Source organism: Ranitomeya variabilis, chromosome 5 (genome assembly GCF_051348905.1).
Source record: "Ranitomeya variabilis isolate aRanVar5 chromosome 5, aRanVar5.hap1, whole genome shotgun sequence".
In the NCBI taxonomy this organism is placed as follows: domain Eukaryota; kingdom Metazoa; phylum Chordata; class Amphibia; order Anura; family Dendrobatidae; genus Ranitomeya; species Ranitomeya variabilis.
In genome coordinates, this window is record NC_135236.1 from 252,056,675 (window position 1) to 252,082,777 (window position 26,103).

The 26,103-nt window shown below is 43.6% G+C and overlaps 1 protein-coding gene across 4 annotated transcripts in view; it reads left to right on the forward strand.

Moving 5' to 3' along the window:
- The window catches only part of MPI (mannose phosphate isomerase), a 46,006-nt gene that overhangs the window by 5,926 nt on the left and 13,977 nt on the right, over positions 1-26,103 (forward strand). For all 4 annotated transcript variants that reach the window (XM_077264054.1, XM_077264053.1, XM_077264050.1 and 1 more), the window contains exons 2-3: positions 9,381-9,508; positions 10,460-10,660. In XM_077264054.1, the coding sequence (XP_077120169.1) occupies positions 10,466-10,660 (195 nt within the window). In that variant the 5' untranslated portion in view covers positions 9,381-9,508; positions 10,460-10,465. The remainder of the gene's footprint in view (positions 1-9,380; positions 9,509-10,459; positions 10,661-26,103) is intronic.

Here is a 26,103-nt window from a genome sequence, read left to right on the forward strand (position 1 = left end):
AGGGGTTTTCTTTCTTCAACGCTAAAATGCCTCCTGATTCCTGTTTGTGAGGGTGCAGCGTGCTCCTGATAATTGACAGTTCAAATCTGCACTGGTTAAGGGGGATATCCGAGACTTTGTAGAAAAAAATAAATAGTGCTGAATGCTGTTCTTTGCCAGAATGGAGTGGTCACAGACCACTCCTGCTGGCGGTTCAGCAGCTTCTTTTCCACTCTCCTCTCTTGACAGGGCGGAGCTGCTGATGTAATGCTGATTGACAGCCGCCTCCTCACTGCCTAAGGGCTCCTTCACATGTCAGTGTGTGTGGTGACAGTTTTCACACCTACCAGAGACACTTACACATGTAGACCCATTCAAATAAATGGGTTTGTGCACATATCAGTGTATGTTCATGGGCAAAACACGTTGATATGTCAGTTTTCTATCAGCACACTGGTGACACAAGGCTGACATCTATGTGTCATCACTGTGACACATACCGGCACCTGGGAAAAAGCGGTACAGTTTGCGCTGTTTGCAGGCACTTGCTGCTGAAGACAGCTCTCTTCATTGTTGCCTGGTCTCCCTGAGATCAACTCGACCAGGCAATAATGATGTGAGTTGTATAAAGCATCTGCTGTGTACAATGTGTGTAAAATAAAAAAGATGGTGTTGGCGCCCACTTAAGTTTCATAACCAGCAGAGGGAAAGCCCACGGCTGGGGGCTGATATTAGTAAACTGGGAAAGGGGATAATATCCCAAAAGGTTCCTAGGCTATTAATAGCAACTCACAGCTGTTTGCTTATTCTTTATCAGTGAGTTTACCAGGACCCCAGAAAATAATGATGTAGGTTCCCACTCCATTTCTAACCAGTAAAGGCTAAACAGACTGCTGTGGGTTGATATTAATAGCCTGCTAAGGGGCCAGGGATGTTGGACCCGTGTCCCAGGATTACATACACCCTCATCCTTGGAACCTTTTGGGATACTGTCCACTTTCCCAGATTATTGAGATCAGCCACCAGCCGTGGACTTTCCCTCTGCTGGTTATAAAAATTACGCTGGAAATATCTGCATATGGGACGTGGGCCTAACTGGGGGAGCCAGCTTTCAATCTGTAATTATTTAGAAAATGGGGTGCTCACTATTCAATATGGTGCTCAGGAGAAAAAAATTGAACATCAAAAAGGCAAACTCCAGCACACAAAAATGATGAAAATGATAAAGTCATATATTTATTAGGAATTCCAAATAACATTCCAATGACGGGTTTCCGTCTGTAGGCACCGCATACGTAAGAAAAATTTACAGCAAACTTGTAATAATATTCATCACTTCACAGGCAATTATTTCAACGTTTCGGCTAATTAGCCTTTTTCAAGTAAACCTGTATATGTATCTGTAATGATATATAGAATGAGAAACATCAAATATCAAAATTAAAAATATGGAAACATAGTAGGAATAATGCTGAACAAAATATCTTAATGTCAACATAATGGTACTCCCTTCAAAATATGAAAGCTCACATGCCGTATATTGAAACGTACTACTAAATGGCGACGAGACCAGAGGGGAACACTGAAACCATCAGTCAAAGAAGAAGACATTCATAAAGAAGAAAGAAAAGGAGAAAAAAATCACAAAGAAGGAATGGAATATCAGATTAAAGTGGGCGGCCAGAAAAATGCATATATTATACAAGGTGCAGACATGGGTGAACATGTGAAAATACACTGTTAGAAAGTAATGGCCAGCCTATTTATAATGGAAGCAGGATAAAATGAAATAGAGAGTAGTGACCTCAGCGGGAGAAAAAGTGAAACGAGATATAGGAAAAAAGTACCATGTGAATGTGGAGAAATAATTACCAGTGACGGGGGTCCGGTGGCACAAGTCCGTAATGCGGTGAAGAGAGGAGCGCAAAGACGCGCTTATATGTGCCAGACCGCCGCAGTGAATGAGGAGGGGAAAAGAACTTCCGGGTCCCAGGGAGGTCGAGGTCCACAGTGTGCAGGCGCCGGAAGAAAGTACGAGCGCCGCATAGGGCCAAGAAGCACCCAGTGATGTGCGTGATTCGCGCATGCGCGGTCAGCGCATATCGGAGCCGGCCTGCAAAAAGAAGGAAGAATGTTAGCAAGAAGGAAAAAGGAGATAAAAAATACTAACAGCCAATGATAAGACTTGGGACACAAAAAAGGAGAAAAGGGGGGGGGAAAAAAGAAAAGACTGGGTATACCTTATAAGTAAAAATGCACATAATGATAAATAGGGATAATGGTAAATGAAGATGACAGACAAAAACATCAATGGTAGACTCAATCAAAACTAACAAGACAGTCCTCTGCTAATTATTAATAAATAATATCATAATCTCTGTTGAGTCCGAGAGGAGAGAGGGTCTGCAGTTTGTGAATCCAATATGATTCACGGGCCTTGAGCTTTTTAATCCTATCACCGCCTCTTCTGAGCGGGGGAACATAGTCAATTACCTGAAAACGCAATTGTGCAATAGAATGTCTATTTTCTAGGAAATGAGCAGGAATGGGAAGCAAACCACGTGAGCACCTAATGGTGGACTTATGTTTAGAAATGCGGTCCCGGATATGTTGGGTGGTCTCGCCAACATATCCGAGACCGCATGGACATTTGACGAGATACACCACGTATGTGGAGTTGCATGTGAAGTGACCCGGGATCTGAAATCTTTGTCCAGTGCGTGGATGGGAGAAAAAATCTCCCTTGATAACATTGGAACATTGTTGGCAACTTAAACAAGGGAATGTCCCTTTTCGTGGAGTGCCAAGAGTGCGTTGTCGCGGTGTAATAATTGCTGAGCCGACGTCTGCTCTGACCAGATGGTTCCTGAGATTGTCAGATCTCTTATTGCAAATTAATGGCAATGATTTAAATTCTGGGATATCGGGGTAAGCAGTCTGTAAAATGTTCCAGTGTCTAAATATACTCTGATGTATTGGTCGTTTAAAAGGGTGAAACATATTGACAAAAGCCAACCTTGGGCTTTTATTTTTCTCAGATATCACTGTCGGTGCAGTTTCTTACTCTGGAAATAGTTGAAGGGTAACCCCTGTCCCGAAATTTCAAGTCCATCTCAAAATGTCTGCGGGAACGCACTAATGGATCTGATACTATCCTCCTGATCCTCTCATGTTGTGACTTGGGTAAAGCCGTCTTCACATGTTGGGGGTGGCTGCTGGTGTAAAGAAGTAGACTATTTTTGTCAGTCGGCTTTACATATAGGTCAGTCTCAACCGTACCGTCTGCCTTTATCAATACCAATGTGTCTAAGAAATTAATGGAGTTACAATCATGTTGAATAGAGAAAGAAATATCTGGCGTACAGGTGTTAAGGTCACCATGGAACCTAAGTAATGCATCTACGTCACCTGTCCAGACCATGAACACGTCGTCTATATATCGTTGCCAAAAAAGCACATGAGACATAAACATAGGGTGACAATAGACGAACGTATTCGCAAAAAAATCCATAAATATGTTGGCATAAGGTGGCGCAACGTTGGATCCCATCGCAGTGCCCCTCTGTTGCATGTAGTATTGGTCCTCAAACAGAAAAAAGTTCTTGGTAAGAACCAATTCAAGTAAATCTTGACAAAAAGATAGTTGATTTGTTGTGAAGGTCGTATGTACTTGTAAATATCTCATGACGGCCTCAATGCCTTGTTGATGTCCGATACTAGTATATAGACTTGTCACATCCATTGTGACTAGGCGTGACTGGGGGGGCAGTGGGCCCATGTCCCTTAATAATCTAAGGAAATGTGTAGTGTCCTTTAAAAAGGACTTCATGTTAGGCACCAGGGGTGATAGAATTTTGTCCAATGTGATAGCTAAAGGGGACAGCAGAGAATTAGTGGACGCGACTATAGGTCTACCCGGAGGTCTCCATAAATTTTTGTGCACTTTCGGGAGCGTATAAAAAACCGGCGTGACCGGATGCATGTTGATCAAAAAGTCGCCCAACTTAGAGTCAATGGTCCCCGACCCTTGATAACGGGTAACAACTTGTTTAATCTGTTTCGCTATCTCAAAGGTGGGATTACATGGTATTGGAATATAGGTTGTAGTATCATTAAGCTGTGAACGTATCTCCTCAATGTAATAAGTCTTATCTAGCACCACTATTGCTCCCCCTTTATCAGCAGGCTTGATAACCAGACTTTTGTTGTTCCTGATCTCAGAAAGAGATCTGTATTCTTCCTGAGTTAAATTATTTCTGACCTTCATATGTCCCTTATCGATGGAGTCCAAGATTGATAGAACGTCTCTTTGTACTATTGAGATAAATGTCTCAACAGGATGATATAAACGTGGTGGTTGAAAAGTGCTGCCGATTCTAAGACCCAGGGACTTAAGAGAAAAACTGGTAGGTATAACTGTAGAATCGACTATTTGGTCATAAGGACGAGCAGCAAAATGGGCTTTCAGTCTTAACCCTCCGTCACATACAATATTCGGACTAACGAGTTCACATACAATGTGCCTGTCAGGCGCCTGCTGGAAAAATACCTATAATATCTAATGTTTGCAATTTCAGTGCTCTAAAAGTGATCAGTGACCTTCATAGGGATGTAATAAAAGAGACTACACATAATCAGTTGCAAAAAAAACATTTACTTAACATAAAACTAATAACTATGAAATACAAACTTTTCAAAACTCCCGCCAAATAGTCTGAAGCAAGAGAAGGAATATGTTAGGGAACTACTGTATAAGCCTGAGCAGCACACTTTCTTTTATAAAATCTCCCTTATTTCTATGAAATATCCTCACATTTTGTGCTATACATTCATAAAACAAGCTAAATAAACTATTGTGATGAATAAAAACATAAAATACCAACCGTACTGAATGTGACGTATTCACATACAATGAGCCTGAGAGATCTGTGCAGCTATATCCTCTCCCCTGAAGCTCAGAAATCCAACTGTGATATCATGTTTCACAGACCTTCAAGAGACAGGAGACTACCTGGAGGGAGGGGCTTTCCTCACAATCTGGTGAGGAAGGAGAAATGAAAGTAAAAGAGAAGCGCCTCTCAGATCAGTTGTATGTGACGGAGGGTTAAGGTCCTGAAAAAACGGTGTAATTCTTGATCAACTACAAAGGAGTCAAACCGGGGGACTGGGCAGAAGGTGAGGCCCTTCTGTAGAAGTGTCATGTCGGATGGGGAGAGGATCTGTGACGAGATGTTATAAACGATGTTGTTCGGTGCAGTAGTTTTCCTACCTGGGATCTCGTAGTCATCCTTTGTCGATCTGCATTTCCTCCTTCCCCTCCGCGTCTTCCTCTTTGGGATCGGACACGGCGTGACTCTAAAAAAGGCATCCTGGAGGGTCCGAAATCGCTGTCGGAACTGGTAGAGAAAGAATTGTTGTTCCTTCGGTATGATCTTTGTCCTCTGTAAAACCTGGTAGAACGCCATCTGTAAACAGAATTGTATTTATAGTCATCAGTGTCACGTAGGAACTTGGTCCTTTTCTTCTCCTGAAGGCTATTCCGGAATTCAGAAATAGTGTCGTCCAGTTTAGTCTTAAGAGTCCTGAAGTCCTCTGGCTTAATGGTGTCAGTCAACTGTTGTTCAGCAGTGGAAATCTTTGCCTTCAAGTCTGTTATCTCTTTCTGTAAAAAATCAATCGTAAGAACTATAAGGTCCATAGAACATTTGTTAAGAATGGATTCGAATTTGACACAATAGTCAGTGTTCTCTTGAAAAAGTGTGGGCCTAAGTGAAATACGGAGCCCTCTCGGAATACGCTGAACTTTATGGTACTCAGCCAAAGTTATCGCGTGTAGGTCCAAAGCCGTCAATCGACGTAGGTCCCTCTCGAAGTCTCTTGTTCGAAGCTGTTCCGATGGGGTATGGAGAAAGGTACCTGGGGTTGTGACTTGAGAAATAATATTTGTAGTCTCGTCTGCATTGTAGGATAGAGTCAAAAAAGACATTTGAAAAAAGAGGGGTGTATAGGAGCAACAACCCAGAAAAAATACGTAATTATTTAGAAAATGGGGTGCTCACTATTCAATATGGTGCTCAGGAGAAAAAAATTGAACATCAAAAAGGCAAACTCCAGCACACAAAAATGATGAAAATGATAGTCATATATTTATTAGGAATTCCAAATAACATTCCAATGACGGGTTTCCGTCTGTAGGCACCGCATACGTAAGAAAAATTTACAGCAAACTTGTAATAATATTCATCACTTCACACGCAATTATTTCAACGTTTCGGCTAATTAGCCTTTTTCAAGTAAACCTGTATATGTATCTGTAATGATATATAGAATGAGAAACATCAAATATCAAAATTAAAAATATGGAAACATAGTAGGAATAATGCTGAACAAAATATCTTAATGTCAACATAATGGTACTCCCTTCAAAATATGAAAGCTCACATGCCGTATATTGAAACGTACTACTAAATGGCGACGAGACCAGAGGGGAACACTGAAACCATCAGTCAAAGAAGAAGACATTCATAAAGAAGAAAGAAAAGGAGAAAAAAATCACAAAGAAGGAATGGAATATCAGATTAAAGTGGGCGGCCAGAAAAATGCATATATTATACAAGGTGCAGACATGGGTGAACATGTGAAAATACACTGTTAGAAAGTAATGGCCAGCCTATTTATAATGGAAGCAGGATAAAATGAAATAGAGAGTAGTGACCTCAGCGGGAGAAAAAGTGAAACGAGATATAGGAAAAAAGTACCATGTGAATGTGGAGAAATAATTACCAGTGACGGGGGTCCGGTGGCACAAGTCCGTAATGCGGTGAAGAGAGGAGCGCAAAGACGCGCTTATATGTGCCAGACCGCCGCAGTGAATGAGGAGGGGAAAAGAACTTCCGGGTCCCAGGGAGGTCGAGGTCCACAGTGCGCAGGCGCCGGAAGAAAGTACGAGCGCCGCATAGGGCCAAGAAGCACCCAGTGATGTGCGTGATTCGCGCATGCGCGGTCAGCGCATATCGGAGCCGGCCTGCAAAAAGAAGGAAGAATGTTAGCAAGAAGGAAAAAGGAGATAAAAAATACTAACAGCCAATGATAAGACTTGGGACACAAAAAAGGAGAAAAGGGGGGGGGGGAAAAAGAAAAGACTGGGTATACCTTATAAGTAAAAATGCACATAATGATAAATAGGGATAACGGTAAATGAAGATGACAGACAAAAACATCAATGGTAGACTCAATCAAAACTAACAAGACAGTCCTCTGCTAATTATTAATAAATAATATCATAATCTCTGTTGAGTCCGAGAGGAGAGAGGGTCTGCAGTTTGTGAATCCAATATGATTCACGGGCCTTGAGCTTTTATTGCACAATTGCGTTTTCAGGTAATTGACTATGTTCCCCCGCTCAGAAGAGGCGGTGATAGGATTAAAAAGCTCAAGGCCCGTGAATCATATTGGATTCACAAACTGCAGACCCTCTCTCCTCTCGGACTCAACAGAGATTATGATATTATTTATTAATAATTAGCAGAGGACTGTCTTGTTAGTTTTGATTGAGTCTACCATTGATGTTTTTGTCTGTCATCTTCATTTACCGTTATCCCTATTTATCATTATGTGCATTTTTACTTATAAGGTATACCCAGTCTTTTCTTTTTTCCCCCCCCCTTTTCTCCTTTTTTGTGTCCCAAGTCTTATCATTGGCTGTTAGTATTTTTTATCTCCTTTTTCCTTCTTGCTAACATTCTTCCTTCTTTTTGCAGGCCGGCTCCGATATGCGCTGACCGCGCATGCGCGAATCACGCACATCACTGGGTGCTTCTTGGCCCTATGCGGCGCTCGTACTTTCTTCCGGCGCCTGCGCACTGTGGACCTCGACCTCCCTGGGACCCGGAAGTTCTTTTCCCCTCCTCATTCACTGCGGCGGTCTGGCACATATAAGCGCGTCTTTGCGCTCCTCTCTTCACCGCATTACGGACTTGTGCCACCGGACCCCCGTCACTGGTAATTATTTCTCCACATTCACATGGTACTTTTTTCCTATATCTCGTTTCACTTTTTCTCCCGCTGAGGTCACTACTCTCTATTTCATTTTATCCTGCTTCCATTATAAATAGGCTGGCCATTACTTTCTAACAGTGTATTTTCACATGTTCACCCATGTCTGCACCTTGTATAATATATGCATTTTTCTGGCCGCCCACTTTAATCTGATATTCCATTCCTTCTTTGTGATTTTTTTCTCCTTTTCTTTCTTCTTTATGAATGTCTTCTTCTTTGACTGATGGTTTCAGTGTTCCCCTCTGGTCTCGTCGCCATTTAGTAGTACGTTTCAATATACGGCATGTGAGCTTTCATATTTTGAAGGGAGTACCATTATGTTGACATTAAGATATTTTGTTCAGCATTATTCCTACTATGTTTCCATATTTTTAATTTTGATATTTGATGTTTCTCATTCTATATATCATTACAGATACATATACAGGTTTACTTGAAAAAGGCTAATTAGCCGAAACGTTGAAATAATTGCCTGTGAAGTGATGAATATTATTACAAGTTTGCTGTAAATTTTTCTTACGTATGCGGTGCCTACAGACGGAAACCCGTCATTGGAATGTTATTTGGAATTCCTAATAAATATATGACTTTATCATTTTCATCATTTTTGTGTGCTGGAGTTTAGCTTTCAATCTGTGTGATGTCGGAAGTCACACTGTTTGGACAGATCAGAAAAGAAGTAGTCGCTCTGTTTACGTGACAGCAGAAGCCGCTGAATCCCCGGCTGGAGCGGCCTGTGTCTGAACTACGTCCTCATGCTGCAAACAGGCAGCTTTGCCTTCAGCATAGGAGGAGTGCAGGGGGACTGATGCTGGCTGGATCTAACGTATATTGAAGAGTGAAAATCTGCCGCATTTCTAGAATAGATTTGGCATGCAGTGGATCTAAACAATATGCAGAGAAAAGAATTGGCAGCAAGAATTCTGTGTAAATTCGTCATTTATTTGGTGACGTGTTTGAACCCCAGTTGTGTGAAATATCCATTAAATGATAGAGTGCACTGTACTCCTATTGGGAAAATGGCACAGGTGGGCTGTCAGCATTTATGACCACTCAAAACTACTGCAGGGTTTTATAAGGGATGAGAGGAGCAGTGGAAACTTCTCTTGTGCACGGAGACTGTATGGCTGAGTAATCCTAATCTTTATTCCCCCTTGTGCTGTCACTGCAAGAGTCTAGTGTGTGGTCCCTTTATCTTCTATCGGGTGGTGTAGCACAAACCTGGTGACAGATTCCCGTTAAGAAAAAGGAGAGGTTGACCTTCTTAAATAACATTGTGAGGAAGTATTTGGCTTGCCTTATTCTGAGTCCTTCTTCTTTTTTTTTTTTTTCCTCATATGCAGTGTTTCTTCTGTCCTGTGCGGTGCAAGACTATGCATGGGGCAAGCTTGGGGGAGACAGCGAAGTAGCTCAACTATGGGCTAGTGGTGACTCTGAGCGGAAAATCGAGCCAAATAAACCATACGCGGAGGTAATAAAGAAATGACAGCAATTCATTACATGCACATCAATGTATAAAGTCTTAGTTAAGGGAATATGTCATCGGATAATAACTAACTTATTGTTGGTATCAATTTTGTAATAAATGTCTTAAGGTTTTTTTGGTAATGTTTTTGCTTTCCATATCATGCTATTTTAAAATCCGGTCTAAAATGAAAAGTCTGCAGTCACTCAGGTGGAGAACGGTGTATCCTTGCAGCACAGTGCTTGAGCAGGAAGGAGTCACAAGTCTGCAGTCACACAGACTTTTCATTTTAGACCAGACAACCCCTTTAATATCTGACCTTCAGTTTGGAACCTTAGGACAATATATTAACATTCTGCTGGAAGAAATTTGCATCTGTCCAACGATATTTTAGTAGCAGACACAAATTTTGTATTAATGCATCTAATGAGCGTTTGCAAAGGTCATTTTAAAGGGAGTGGGATAAAGTTCAACTGTAAATTCACCTATTGTGAATGGTGGATCCTGTGTAATCAGCTGTGTATAGTCATTGTAATCCTGCCTGTGATGATAATGAGACTCCTGAAAAGTCTTTTGTAAAGAATAGGAAATATGAATCTTAATTTAGCCCCAGTGGCCAGTGTGAAAATTGAGATTGCTATTTTTCTCTTTTAATACCGATTATGATAGGCAAAAAAATTATCACATTGCCAAAATTTTTAAAATTACAATTGCCACTAAAACCTCATTTAAATATTAGGTCGTTCTCTGATTACCGTGTTTATGAAATCTGAATGGTAGAATTCTCCTTATCACAGTATTGCAATATTAATTCCCCCCCCCCCCCCCCCCCCCACTGATAGTTGAGAATATTCCTCGCTCTTCAGCCCCCATTACAGTATCTTTCACTAATTTTAGTAAATCTGTTTTGTGGTTACCTCTTATTTAATCCCTGATCTGAATATTTTTCTTCATTAGTTGTGGATGGGAACTCACCCCAAAGGTGACGCTTTGATCACAGACAACCGTGTTAGTCAGAAGACCTTAGGACAATGGATTGCATCCCATCCTGAATGCCTGGGGTCGAAGGTCAGACAAGCTTTCCAGGATCAGCTACCTTTTCTGTTTAAAGTTCTGTCAGTGAGGCTGGCTCTGTCCATCCAGGCTCATCCAGACAAGGTAACCAGACTGGGGCTACAGAGTTCTTCTTTCATGTATTCATATTCCTAAATTATTATTATTTATTAATTATTATTCCTATGTACTGGGGCTTTTGTGCTATAGTTGCTTGTGTAGCAGAGTCCATGTCTCTAGCAATGTTCAGTTGTAATTATCGATATTGCAATATGCGAAGGAAGCCTAGAGAGGTTGTCTTGGTCTTAAAGGGCCACTGTCACCCCCCTCCAGCCGTTATAAACTAAAAGAGCCACCTTGTGCAGCAGTAATGCTGCATTCTAACAAGGTGGCTCTTTTAGTTTTAGGTTCAAGTATACCCCAAATAAAGCGTTTTTATACTTAGCCACAATTCCTGTCTCTAGCCAGGTAGGCGGGTCCTCACTCCCCAGCTTGGCCAGCTCCTCTGCCGTCACTCACATCTTCCTGCGCTTTCGGCTCCGCCCCCTCAGCGCTGTTACCGTTTCAAAACCGGCGCCTGCGCTGTGTACTGGTGTCCTGCGCAGACGCAGTAAGCTCTGGCCGTCTGATGTCCCAGCCAGGCTTGCACACTGCGCCTGCGTGGGCATTGCGGCCGCCGGCCAGCCACCTTTGGAATCCCCGGAAAACGTCTTCTTATCAGTATATATTTATGTTTCACCTATACAGAATATTCCATGTAATGGCTGATACCAGAGAACAAAAAACATGATTAGGGCAATCACATGGCAGTGACGTCATCGCAGGTCCTACAGCTATTTGCTGTGCAGCGATCCATCCTGGTGTTCTGTGGATGTCTTTTGTTCTCTGGTATCAGCCATTACACGCAATATTCTGTATAGGTGGAACCTTTGGAATCCCTGCCCCGCACTGTGCATAATGCATAACACCGGGCGGGGATTCCAAAGGTGGCTGGCCGCAATGCCCGCGCAGGCGCAGTGTGCAAGCCTGGCTGGGACATCAGACGGCCAGAGCTTACTGCGTCTGCGCAGGACACCAGTACACAGCGCAGGCGCCGGATTTGAAACGATAACAGCGCTGAGGGGGTGGCGCCGAAAGCGCAGGAAGATGTGAGTGACGGCAGAGGAGCTGGCCAAGCTGGGGAGTGAGGACCCGCCTCCCTGGCTAGAGACAGGAATTGTGGCTAAGTATAAAAACGCTTTATTTGGGGTATACTTGAACCTAAAACTAAAAGAGCCACCTTGTTAGAATGCAGCATTACTGCTGCACAAGGTGGCTCTTTTAGTTTATAACGGCTGGAGGGGGGTGACAGTGGCCCTTTAAATGGGTTAAAGCGGTGTTCCCCCAACTCCGGTCCTCGAGCCACCAACAGGTCATGTTTTCAGGATTTCCTGAGTATTGCACAGGTGATGGAATTATTGCCTGTCCAGGTGATGCAATTATTATTACTATATGAGAATTTTAATGGACTTAATGGATTAACCCCTCTGTGACCTTAGACGTACTATCCCGTCGAGGTGACCTGGGCCTATCTGACCCTCGACGGGATAGTACGTCATAGCCGATCGGCCGCGCTCACGGGGGGAGCGCGGCCGATCGCGGCCGGGTGTCAGCTGACTATCGCAGCTGACATCCGGCACTATGTGCCAGGAGCGGTCACGGACCGCCCCCGGCACATTAACCCCCGGCACACCGCGATCAAACATGATTGCGATGTGCCGGCGGTGCAGGGAAGCATCGCGCAGGGAGAGGGCTCCCTGCGGGCTTCCCTGAGCCCCCCGCAGCAACGCGATGTGATCGCGTTGCTGCGAGGGTCTTACCTCCCTCCCTGCCTGCTCCAGACCCGGATCCAAGATGGCCGCGGATCCGGGTCCTGCAGGGAGGGAGGTGCCTCACAGAAGCCTGCTCAGAGCAGGCACTGTGAAGCAGCCTGCACTTCTCTCAGATCGGTGATCTGTCAGAGTGCTATGCAAACTGGCAGATCACCGATCTGTATTGTCCCCCCCTGGGGCAAAGTAAAAAAGTTAAAAAAAAAGTTTCCAAATGTGTAAAAAAAAAAAAAAATAAAAAAAAATATTCCAAAATAATGAAAAAAAAAAAAAATATTATTCCCATAAATACATTTCTTTACCTAAATAAAAAAAACAAAACAATAAAAGTACACATATTTAGTATCGCCGCGTCCGTAACGACCCGACCTATAAAACTGGCCCACTAGTTAACCCCTTCAGTAAACACCGTAAGAAAAAAAAAAAAAGAGGCAAAAAACAACGCTTTATTATCATACCGCCGAACAAAAAGTGGATTAACACGCGATCAAAAAGACAGATATAAATAACTATGGTACCGCTGAAAGCGTCATCTTGTCCCGCAAATAACGAGCCACCATACAGCATGATCAGCAAAAAAATAAAAAAGTTATAGTCCTGAGAATAAAGCGATGCAAAAATAATTATTTTTTCCATAAAATAGTTTTTATCGTATAAAAGCGCCAAAACATAAAAAAATAATATAAATGAGATCGCTGTAATCGTACTGACCCGAAGAATAAAACTGCTTTATCAATTTTACCAAACGCGGAACGGTATAAACGCCTCCCCCAAAAGAAATTCATGAATAGCTGGTTTTTGGTCATTCTGCCTCACAAAAATCGGAATAAAAAGCGATCAAAAAATGTGACGTGCCCAAAAATGTTACCAATAAAAACGTCAACTCGTCCCGCAAAAAACAAGACCTCACATGACTCTGTGGACCAAAATATGGAAAATTTATAGCTCTCAAAATGTGGTAACGCAAAAAATATTTTTTGCAATAAAAAGCGTCTTTCAGTGTGTGACAGCTGCCAATCATAAAAATCCGCTAAAAAACTCGCTATAAAAGTAAATCAAACCCCCCTTCATCACCCCCTTAGTTAGGGAAAAATAAAAAAAATGTATTTATTTCCATTTTCCCATTAGGGCTAGGGTTGGGGCTAGGGTTAAGGCTACAGTTAGGGTTGGGGCTAAAGTTACGGTTAGGGTTTAGATTACATTTACGGTTTGGAATAGGGTTGGGATTAGGGTTAGGGGTGTGTCAGGGTTAGAGGTGTGGTTAGGGTTACTGTTGGGATTAGGGTTAGGGGTGTGTTTGGATTAGGGTTTCAGTTATAATTGGGGGGTTTCCACTGTTTCGGCACATCAGGGGCTCTCCAAACGCGACATGGCGTCCGATCTCAATTCCAGCCAATTCTGCGTTGAAAAAGTAAAACAGTGCTCCTTCCCTTCCGAGCTCTCCCGTGTGCCCAAACAGGGGTTTACCCCAACATATGGGGTATCAGCGTACTCAGGACAAATAGGACAACAACCTTTGGGGTCCAATTTCTCCTGTTACCCCTGGGAAAATACAAAACTGGGGGCTAAAAAATAATTTTTGTGGGGAAAAAAAGGATTTTTTATTTTCACGGCTCTGCGTTATAAACTGTAGTGAAACACTTGGGGGTTCAAAGTTCTTACAACACATCTAGATAAGTTCCTTAGGGGGTCTAGTTTCCAAAATGGGGTCACTTGTGCGGGGCTTCTACTGTTTAGGTACATTAGGGGCTCTGCAAACGCAATGTGACGCCTGCAGACGATTCCATCTAAGTCTGCATTCCAAATGGCGCTCCTTCCCTTCCGAGCCCTCCCATGCATCCAAACGGTGGTTCCCCCCACATATGGGGTATCAGCGCACTCAGGACAAATTGGACAACAACTTTTGGGGTCCAATTTCTCCTGTTACCCTCGGGAAAATACAAAACTGGGGGCTGAAAAATAATTTTTGTGGGAAAAAATTTTTGTTTTATTTTTACGGCTCTGCATTATAAACTTCTGTGAAGCCCTTGGTGGGTCAAAGCGCTCACCACACATCTAGATAAGTTCCTTAGGGGGTCTACTTTCCAACATGGTGTCACTTGTGGGGGGTTTCTACTGTTTAGGTACATTAGGGGCTCTGCAAACGCAATGTGACGCCTGCAGACCATTCCATCTAAGTCTGCATTCCAAATGGCGCTCCTTCACTTCCGAGCCCTTCCATGCGTCCAAACGGTGGTTTCCCCCCACATATGGGGTATCAGCGCACTCAGGACAAATTGGACAACAGATTTTGGGGTCCAATTTCTCCTGCTACCCTCGGGAAAATACAAAACTGGGGGCTAAAAAAATAATTTTTGTGGGAAAAAATTTTTGTTTTATTTTTACGGCTCTGCATTATTAACTTCTGTGAAGCCCTTGGTGGGTCAAAGCGCTCAAAACACATCTAGATAAGTTCCTTAGGGGATCTACTTTCCAAAATGGTGTCACTTGTGGGGGGTTTCAATGTTTAGGCACATCAGTGGCTCTCCAAACGCAACATGGCGTCCCATCTCAATTCCTGTCAATTTTGCATTGAAAAGTCAAACGGTGCTACTTCCCTTCCGAGCTCTCCCATGCGCCCAAACAGTGGTTTATCGCCACATATGGGGTATCAGCGTACTCAGGAGAAAATGGACCCCAAAAGTTGTTGTACAATTTGTCCTGTTACCCTTGGTAAAATAAAACAAATTGGAGCTGAAGTAAATTTTTTGTGAAAAAAAGTTAAATGTTCATTTTTATTTAAACATTCCAAAAATTCCTGTGAAGCACCAGAAGGGTTAATAAACTTCTTGAATATGGTTTTGAGTACCTTGAGGGGTGCAGTTTTTAGAATGGTGTCACACTTGGGTATTTTCTATCATATAGACCCCTCAAAATGACTTCAAATGAGATGTGGTCCCTAAAAAAAAAATGGTGTTGTAAAAATGAGAAATTGCTGGTCAACTTTTAACCCTTATAACTCCCTAACAAAAAAAAATTTTGGTTCCAAAATTGTGCTGATGTAAAGTAGACATGTGGGAAATGTTACTTATTAAGTATTTTGTGTGACATATCTCTGTGATTTAAGGGCATAAAAATTCAAAGTTGGAAAATTGCAAAATTTTCAAAATTTTCGCCAAATTTCCATTTTTTTTTTTGCAAATAAACGCAGGTAATATCAAAGAAATTTTACCACTATCATGAAGTACAATATGTCACGAGAAAACAATGTCAGAATCGCCAAGATCCGTTGAAGCGTTCCAGAGTTATAACCTCATAAAGGGACAGTGGTCAGAATTGTAAAAATTGGCCCGGTCATTAACGTGCAAACCACCCTTGGGGGTGAAGGGGTTAATAAAGAATTGTGATTTTATGGAGCTGGAATGCCCTTTTTTTTCTACTGATGCAATTATCACCTGTGCAATACTAAGGAAATCCTGAAAACATGACCTGTTGGTGGCTCTTGAGGACCGGAGTTGGGGAACACTGGGTTAAAGGCAGGAAATGTTATACTTTAACCCCCATGGCTTTAGTGAGCCCATTCTAGTGGTCTCCACTCAGGGGCTGGCTGGCAAATTTTAGCCTGGGGGGCAAGCACACAGCAGTGGCCCATGAGTCGCCGGCCCATCCTTAAAGTGGTTGTCGGATCTTAAAGGGAACCTGTCACCCCCAAAAACGATGGTGAGGTAAGCTCACCGGCATCAGGGGCTTATCTACAGCATTCTGTAATGCTGTAGATAAGCCTCCGATGTTACCTGAAAGAGGAGAAAAACGTTAGATTATTCTCACCCAGGGGCGGTCCCGCTCCAATGGGCGTCTCAGGTCCGGTACAGCGCCTCCCATTTCATTCCATGACGTCCTCTTCTGGTCTTCACGCCGCGGCTCCGGCGCAGGCGTACTTTGTCCTGTTGAGGGCAGAGTAAAGTACTGCAGTGCGCAGGTGCTGGGCCTCTCTGACCTTTCCCGGCGCGTGCGCACTGCAGTACTTTGCTCTGCCCTCAACAGGACAGACAAAGTACACCTGCGCCGGAGCCGCGGCGTGAAGACCAGAAGAGGACGTCATTGAATGAAGATGGGAGGCGCTGTACCGGACCTGAGACGCCCATTGGAGCGGGACCGCCCCTGGGTGAGTATAATCTAACGTTTTTCTCCTCTTTCAGGTAACATCGGAGGCTTATCTACAGCATTACAGAATGCTGTAGATAAGCCCCTGATGCCGGTGAACTTGCCTCACCATCGATTTTGGGGGTGACAGGTTCTCTCTAAGCTACATGTCTACAGTCACTATGTGTGAATCCTCATATCATGCGCACTGTGAGGATTCTCTGATGCTGGCACCGGGAACAGGTGGTCTTGTGACTGCAAGCATGCAAATAAATATATATATGTGTGTATATATATACACACACAGTCCTACTGTATAGTGAGTCACACGCACGGCCCCACTGTATAATGACACGCACAGCCCCACTGTATAATGACACGCACAGCCCCACTGTATAATGACACGCACAGCCCCACTGTATAATGACACGCACAGCCCGTGCTGTATAATGACATGCACAGCCCCACTGTATAATGACACGCACAGCCCCACTGTATAATGACACGCACAGCCCCACTGTATAATGACACGCACAGCCCCACTGTATAATGACACGCACAGCCCCACTGTATAATGACACGCACAGCCCCACTGTATAATGACACGCACAGCCCCACTGTATAATGACACGCACAGCCCCACTGTATAATGACACGCACAGCCCCACTGTATAATGACACGCACAGCCCCACTGTATAATGACACGCACAGCCCCACTGTATAATCACAAACACGCAGGGCCGGACTGGGACAAAAAAAACAGCCCTGCCACACAAACCCCACCAGCCCACATATTATAACACTCCCCATCCCCGATCAGTGAATTTTGCTATACTTTGTCCTGCCTTTCAACACTCCTCTTAAAGGCGTTATTTGAAGAGCCACATGTGAATGGTGCCGCAGTGAGCATGGTCGACCACAGGTCCATTTACATGGTGCTCTTTACACCGCAGGCAGGCGCCGGGGACACCCTGGGGACGAGGAGTGCCGAGAGGATGGCAGAGGACTGAGGAGGACAGCGCCCATGACCACTCTGCAGAGGAGTCACAGCAGAGGTGCCATCTCCCTCACAGGGGACCAGCGCTCCTCCTGCCGCCCAGCAGTCTCTGCTCCGTGCGCCTGGCACCACCTCCTCTTCCTTCATTGGCGTCCCCAGCACCTGCGCTGTAAGTTTGAAGGGCAGCGCAAACTGCACATGCCCGAACTGCACATGCGCCGGGACGCTAATGAAGGAAGAGGAGGTGGCGCCCGGCGCGCAGAGTACTGAGTGATGGCTGGGAGGCGTATGTGTCAGGGGGCAAAAGACATGCCCCCCTGACAAACTACAGGTATGACAGGCAAATTCTAAAAACTATTATTTCAGCGTTGGAAAGGACCCGAACTAAAAGATCCACCTTCACCGAATGCAGCAGTAGTGCTGCACAAGGTGGCTCTTTTAGTTACAAACGCCTGGGGTGGGGGGATGGTGACAGGTTCCCTTTAATACAGGTGCCCATTAGGGTGGAATCACAGTAGCATATGGCATCGGATGTGATCTTCCAATGATACTTGGCTCTTGCCCTGCTGTGAGTGTGAGCCAAGTGTCAGTGCTCCAATGCTCTGGCAGCACAGGTGTGGTGGAGACGTAGAAATGAATTTCTCCATCTCCTCAATGGTCTGACTCGCCTTGTAACAGACTGCAACATCTGCTGAGGAAAAAAAAAAACGACTACACATGGACAGCAAGTGAGAAAAATCGTACCACTTTTGTGGAAGAAAATGGAACAGATTTTTTTTTTATACTCTTTTAGTCCATGTGGCAACATTTCACTTCCATATCAGAGAAATGTGCAGTTATGGATCCGAAACGTTGCCACTTAGGCCAATAAAGAGTACGCTACTTTTCTCACAATTAATCGGAGTGATAGACAGATACACACACACACACACATACATAAGAATAGATACTGAGAATTATACCATTTATGCAGGACAGTAGAAGTATACACAGCTCCACAATATACCGTATATACTCGAGTATAAGTCGACCCAAGTATATGCCGAGGCACCTAATTTTGCCATAAAAAACTGGGAAAGCTTATTGACTCGAGTATAATCCGGGTATACATTGTCCCCACATCGCCGTCCTTGTATGCATGGCTCCCCTGTCCCTGTATGCATGGCTCCTCATCCCCATCCTTGTATGCATAGCTCCTCATCCCCGTCCTTGTATGCATGGCTCCTTATCCCCATCCTTGTGTGCATGGGCTCCTTATCCCCGTCCTTGTGTGCATGGGCTCCTTATCCCCGTCCTTGTGTGCATGGGCTCCTTATCCCCGTCCTTGTGTGCATGGGCTCCTTATCCCCGTCCTTGTGTGCATGGGCTCCTTATCCCCGTCCTTGTGTGCATGGGCTCCTTATCCCCGTCCTTGTGTGCATGGGCTCCTTATCCCCGTCCTTGTGTGCATGGGCTCCTTATCCCCGTCCTTGTGTGCATGGGCTCCTTATCCCCGTCTTTGTGTGCATGGGCTCCTTATCCCCGTCCTTGTGTGCATGGGCTCCTTATCCCCGTCCTTGTGTGCATGGGCTCCTTATCCCCGTCCTTGTGTGCATGGGCTCCTTATCCCCGTCCTTGTGTGCATGGGCTCCTTATCCCCGTCCTTGTGTGCATGGGCTCCTTATCCCCGTCCTTGTGTGCATGGGCTCCTTATCCCCGTCCTTGTGTGCATGGGCTCCTTATCCCCGTCCTTGTGTGCATGGGCTCCTTATCCCCGTCCTTGTGTGCATGGGCTCCTTATCCCCGTCCTTGTGTGCATGGGCTCCTTATCCCCGTCCTTGTGTGCATGGGCTCCTTATCCCTGTCCTTGTGTGCATGGCTCCTTATCCCTGTCCTTGTATGCATGGGCCTCTTATTCCCATTTTTGTATGCGTGGCTCCTTCATTGTTCATGTATGCATGGTTCCGATAAAAAACAAACAAAAACAAAACACACTTCCTACTTACCTTCCCTGCATGCCCTCGCAGCATTTCGTTCTAGTGCCAGCAGCTCCTGTGGCCGGGTGATCACGTGTCCCCCACTCATTAAGGTAATGAATATTTACCCACGCCTATGGGACTCGAGAGGGGTGAATACTCATTACCTTAATGAGCGGAGGATACATGATTGCTCGGCCTGAAGAGCTGCTGGCGCAGGAACGAAATGCAGCGAGGGTGCGCAGGGAAGGTAAGTATGATGGGTGCTGGAAGCCGGCGGCTGTGAACGCTATAAGAGAAATTAATATTCACTGCCAGCACAGAGAATATTCATTTCTCCTTAGCAGCGGCACAAGCTTTAGCCACAGCCGCCGGCTCCTGCCTCTGTGACCCGCTGCTCCCCCTCCGTTTTTTTGGGACAATGACTCGTGTATAAGCCAAGGGGGGCGTTTTCAGAACAAAAAAATATGCTGAAAAACTCTGCTTATACACGAGTATACAGTATACTACAATCTATTATATACACAGTGGCATATTATATACCGTGTTAAGGAATATAGAGTGGTGTATATATTATATAGTGTAGAGATGTGGCAGCAGTGTATATATAGTGTGAATTCCACACTATATACATATCGCCACACTATATAAAGATCTCTACGCTATACAAACATCTCTACACTCTCTATCTATCTATCTATCTATATCTCTCTCTCTCTATATATATATATATATATATATATATATATATATATATATATATATATATATATATATATATATATATATACACACACACACACACACACACACACACACACACACACACACACACACACACACACACACACACACACACACACACACACACACACACACACACACACACACACACACACTCATCCCTACAATATACGGTAATTAGGACAGCATTATACTATATTATGATGCATACATCACATAGGAGACACTGAGGCTGATGTACATAGGAGACACCGCGACTGCTGAATATATCACATTGAAACTACTGTATATACAATATATAGTTGATACTGCGACTGATGTGTATAGTTGTAGTATCACCTATATATTGTATGTGATACTGTGACTGGTGCACACACATTATATAGATGAAACTGAAAAAAAAATTATATATATATTAGACACAGCGCGACTATACACAGCAGTATCACCTATACACACATCAGTAGCGGTATTTCCTATACAATGTGTATAGACTGCTAGATATACATTATATGGGTGATACTGCTGTATATAATCACTATACCACCTATATAATGTATGTATAGCAGTCTACATCTTATATAGGTGACACTGCTACTGATGTGCATATACGTTACATAGGTGATACTGCTGTGTATACATGTACATATATGTGTATACATACGTGTATGTATATATATATATATATATATATATATATATATATATACATACACACACACACTGCAGAGGCACCTATATAAGGTATATACGCATCAGTAGCAGGGTCACCTATATAATATATAGACTGCTATACATACATTATATAGGTGGTATAGTGATTATTCACAGCAGTATCACCTATATAATGTATATACAGCAGTCTATATACATTATATGGGTGCAACTGCTGTATATACATTAAAAAAAAATCATCTTGGGACTCACCCAGGCCAGGTCCCTGAGATTGGGGGGAGGTCGGGAGGATGAAGAGCTGAGGTGGGCCGGGTCCTGTCCAGCGTCGGCGGTGAAGAGGATCCCGACCCAGGCATTGGTGAGAGCAGTCTTCTCTGACGCTGGTATAGGCCGGCCAGCGTCAGACACCGTCAGGTGGAGGCGCCCTATGCGCGCCGGCCTTTTCAAATATCACCATGTGCGCACGTGGTCTCCTGCTTGCCCGCGCTGACATGGGCAGCAGACGAGCACGCGCAGGAACTAGGACCACGGCCGTGCTCGCGCACTAGCACGGGCCGCCGCGGCACTAGTCAGAGCAGGCAACGTGCGCACACAGGACCTGGCTAATTAGTTTTAAAGGGCCGGCTGGAGGGATGCGGCACGTTATGTATTAAAATCGCTACAGCTCCTCCAGCGGCCCTGTGCACCTGCTCAGGCACCAGCCCGGGGGGCAGATGCATTCCTGCCACCCGGCCCAGTCCGCCCCTGTCTCCACTGGTTCTGCAACAATGACGTCATGTCGATCATTCACACAACTGGCCTGAGTGATGACACTTGCATGTATAGCACATGACCACTGATGCCAATGATTAGCTGCTGTGGTCATCTGAATGACAGGCATGATCATGTACGACCATTGGGAATTAAATAGGTGTGTAAAAATAATGTAACCATTAATCATTTCTTGCCATTTTTTTTTTTTGTAAATCACAGAACCCCCTTCCCCCTCCAATAATCCTCAAAGTAAATGGGGCTAGTGCCAGGCAAAGTCCAGGGAAAAAGCAGACACTTTCTTTAAGGTCTCATTCAGATTTCAGAGTTTTTCAAGAATGCAAAAAAGAAAAATGGTACCGATGCCATCATTATATAGTTTGTCATCCTTGTTTCTTGAATGGATAGACAAAATTACAAAGTTTCTCCTGAAACACCGTGTCTGCGAATTGAGATACTGATTTGGCTTTTATCCTAAGTCATATTGCACGACTCGTTAGAGGGTTGATGTGACTTGTAGGATCGCTACTTCCAACAGGTGGCGCTATAGAGTTAAGTCCTCTTTTTCTCAGAAGAGGCAATTTGCATAAAGTTTCTCCTATCCTTTACAATGTTAAACACAGACACACAAAGGCCCCCCAAAAAATATTAGACAGGCCACAAAAATGTTAAGTTCAAAAAACATCATTTTATTTGTATCAAAGAGATAAAAACCTCAAACCATTATACACAATCCAAAAAGATGTAAAAGTACCTCCGATCTAAAAGCAGATCTCATGTAAAATACACTGAAACCTATATGTTGACACCTATACAATGAATATTTAAGCAGGCCACCAAGTGGCTTTATGCCATATATATCAACATAGCGGTAATAGATAATATGTCTGATGAAAAAAACCTAAGAGGGAAACCCCCATATAAAAGTGGTAAGTGCATAAACATGAACAACCTCACATACAAGTCAATATGGCCAAATATTAGGAGGCTAAAGGTAGTAATCCTAAGGGTATTACCCTAACAATGGTAATTAATATCCTGATAGGAACACCTGAAAATAGTGCCAAAGTGCCTACAATGATGCGGGTTGGTTTACTAATTATGGAAAAACTTCAGAACATATTTACCACAGTGGGATAGCACGAGACCTGTGTAAACCCCTACGCGCGTTTCGATTAATTCTTCTTCCGGGGGCGTGTAGCATGGAGGGAAATGGGAGTGTATTTAAGTAAATCTCAGCCAATCATAGCGTTAATCACTGCCGCAACAAAATTAGCATAATGTGACGAACATCAACCCGCGTGGACCCATTGCGCAATTGCGGAAATAGCAATCCCAAATGCTTCTATTATCCAACCAGTATATCCCCGTATAGGGCCCAATGCGCAATTGCGGAAGTGACGGACCAAATCGCCACGTTAATGCCGACCGCAGTAAAATTAGCATAATGTGACAAGTGTCAACCCATATGAACCCATGGCGTAGATTGCCAAAATAGCATTACCAGATGCTTATATTATGCAGCAAGTATATCCCCATATAGGACCCAAATACGCAATAACGGAAATGACGGACCAAAATGTGTTGCCAAGCAACAAAGTGTGTGTACCAAATATATCCCCATATAGGACCCTATGCGCAAACACGGAAGTGACAAGCCGAAGCTAGTGTTGCATGGCAACAAGTGTGGCCGTACATGCGCTGTCGGAGCCGCAAGCCAAAGGATCCACCCACCGGCGGCGGTGACCAGACCCGCGCACTGACCCGGATAAGCCAGGTAGAGGTCGCGAGTCCAATCTATGCCACAGGCAGGAGGGTCCGGCCAAGTCGCATGTGCACATCATGATGCCAATGCCTATAAAGTAAAGTGAAGGGGAAAAAAGGGGGGCAGAGAGTACCTGAGCCAAGTAATTGGTGGCAACCAAAAAGGAAGCCTAATAAAGTGCATTGTATAGAATAAGCATGATAAAATATCCTAATGATTAAAACGCATTAAATACAAATACATAGTCAGTGAATTGAACAAAATAATAACCAAAATGCCGGTGGTATGATGAGATCGGTGACCAATATGTGAAGTCCATATGAGGAATTCAACCCAGTAGCAAGTAGATCAAATCAGAGGGATGGAATTCCTTTGTATTTGAGATGAATCATCCATTAGGGTCCAACATGGAATGTCAACGTCCAATCTTCAACATACTATAGTTATCCAGTTCTAGGGGTCATACTGCTGTAAGCCAAAACTATGAAGCTGAGATACACTAATAAAATTAAAAAGAAAATAAATTAGAATAAGCAGAACAATAAAAATACTCAAAACCCATAAAACTGTATCAGACAAGAATATGAACTGAATATGCCTATAAAAAGGCCCCAAAACCCAGGCTTTCATTTAACCCCTGAGGAGCCATAGTACCCAACCTACATATATCCATCGACTTTCGATCTGTGCCAAAATCCTGCTCAAATCACCACCTCTTATCCCCATTGATACTGAATCAATACCCCTTACCACGAGGCCCACAGTACTACAGTTATGATACCTCTTAAAGTGACGAGGTAGGGTTTTTAAAACAGTTTCATCCTCGATTGTTTTTGCCTTCTCTATATCCCTACAGTGTTCTCTGATCCGGACCTTTAATTCACGGGTGGTGAGGCCGATATAGACCTTACCACAGGGGCACATAGCATGGTAAATGACACCTCGGGTTGAATAGTTAATGTATTTCCTGATATCAAATTTCCTTGAACCATCAAAATTGGCAAAGGTTTTTGTCTTGATTGTATTGGCACAGGCCTTACATAGGCCACATGGAAAGAAGCCAGCATTGGCAGCATCACATGATTTTTTTTTTTTTTTTTATTTGGTCCAATTGGATTGTAAAAACTATGTACCAAAGTATCAGATTTTTAGATCTCCTTGCTGTAATTAATGGTTTAGTTGGTAAAATAAATTTCAGGATTGGATCAGTAAAGAGTATTTGCCAGTGTCTGTCTATAATGTCCCTGAATTGGTGCCATTTTATTATGATAGGTGGTAATCATCCTTACCTGTTCAGAATCCTTATTTTTTATTTTATTAGTTTGTCCATATAACAATTCTTGTCTAGAACTGCTCACTGCCCTTTGATAGCCCCTTTTAATACTCTTTTTACTATTACCCCTTTCTTGGAATCGATCAGCCAAATCCCTCGCCTGGGCTTCAAAATCCTCTGGTTTAGTGCATATTCTTTTTGCTCTGAGGAATTGTCCAACAGGAATACCCCTAATTGTAGAGAGAGGATGAGAGGAGGTTGCATGTAAAAATGAGTTTGTGGCAGTGGGTTTCCTATATAAGTTGGTCTGAAGACGACATCCCTATCTGCACCAATGGCAAGGTCCAAAAATTCAACCTCCCTACCGAATTTGAAAGTAAGTTTGACATTTAAGTCATTGTCATTCAGATGAGCCATGAACGTGCTCAGATTGTTGACAGGACCATCCCATATGAACCAGATGTCATCAATATACCTCATCCAGCCTGAGACCAGGCTGGATTGAGGTACAGGTGCACACAAAAAGATCTCACGTTCCCACGCCCCAAGAAATTAATTGGCGTACGAGGGGGCACAACTGGCCCCCATCGCCGTACCCTGTAGCTGTAGATACATACTGTTTTTGAAGATAAAAATATTGTGCGTCAATGCATACTCCAATAGTTGCATCAACAATTCAACCATATCACGATCCATGTTGCTGGAACTCAAAAACAGTCGTGTCGCCTGAAGTCCATCTCTATGTCGGATAGAAGTGTAAAGTGCTTCAATATCTGCTGTTACCATTACTGCTGAGTCACTTAAATGAATATCCTCAATTTTACACAGGGCAGCGTTTGTGTCCTGTATATAGGACGGTAGTTCGCTTACCAGCGGCTTAAGGTAATAATTGCTAATTCTGGTGACGATTTCACATAGGCTTCCACCTCCAGAGATTATTGGTCTCCCAGGCGGATCTAAGGGTTCCTTGTGGATCTTAGGGTTCAAATATAGGGTTGGGAGTCGCGGATGCATTTCCCTAATAACATCCACAAATTTTTTGGGAATAATTCCCTGGGCAAAAGCATCCTCTAAGATTCTGATGAGATCGTTTTGGAAGGAAAGCATTGGATTACTAGTCAATTTCCGATAGCAGTTTCTATCGTTAAGCAGTCTCATTGCTTGCCTTTCATACATTGCATTTGGCCAGATGACGATATTACCGCCCTTATCAGAGGGTTTAAACACCACATCAGTAAGGTTAGCCAAAGTGTCAATTGCTTCCCTCTCAACTCTGCTGCAGTTAGAACCACCATAACCATTTTGACATAGCTTTTCAATTTCAGTGGTAACCAATCTAGTAAAAACATCAACCACGGCGCAGAGGCTGAGGGAGGGGAATTTTTTAGATTTACCCAA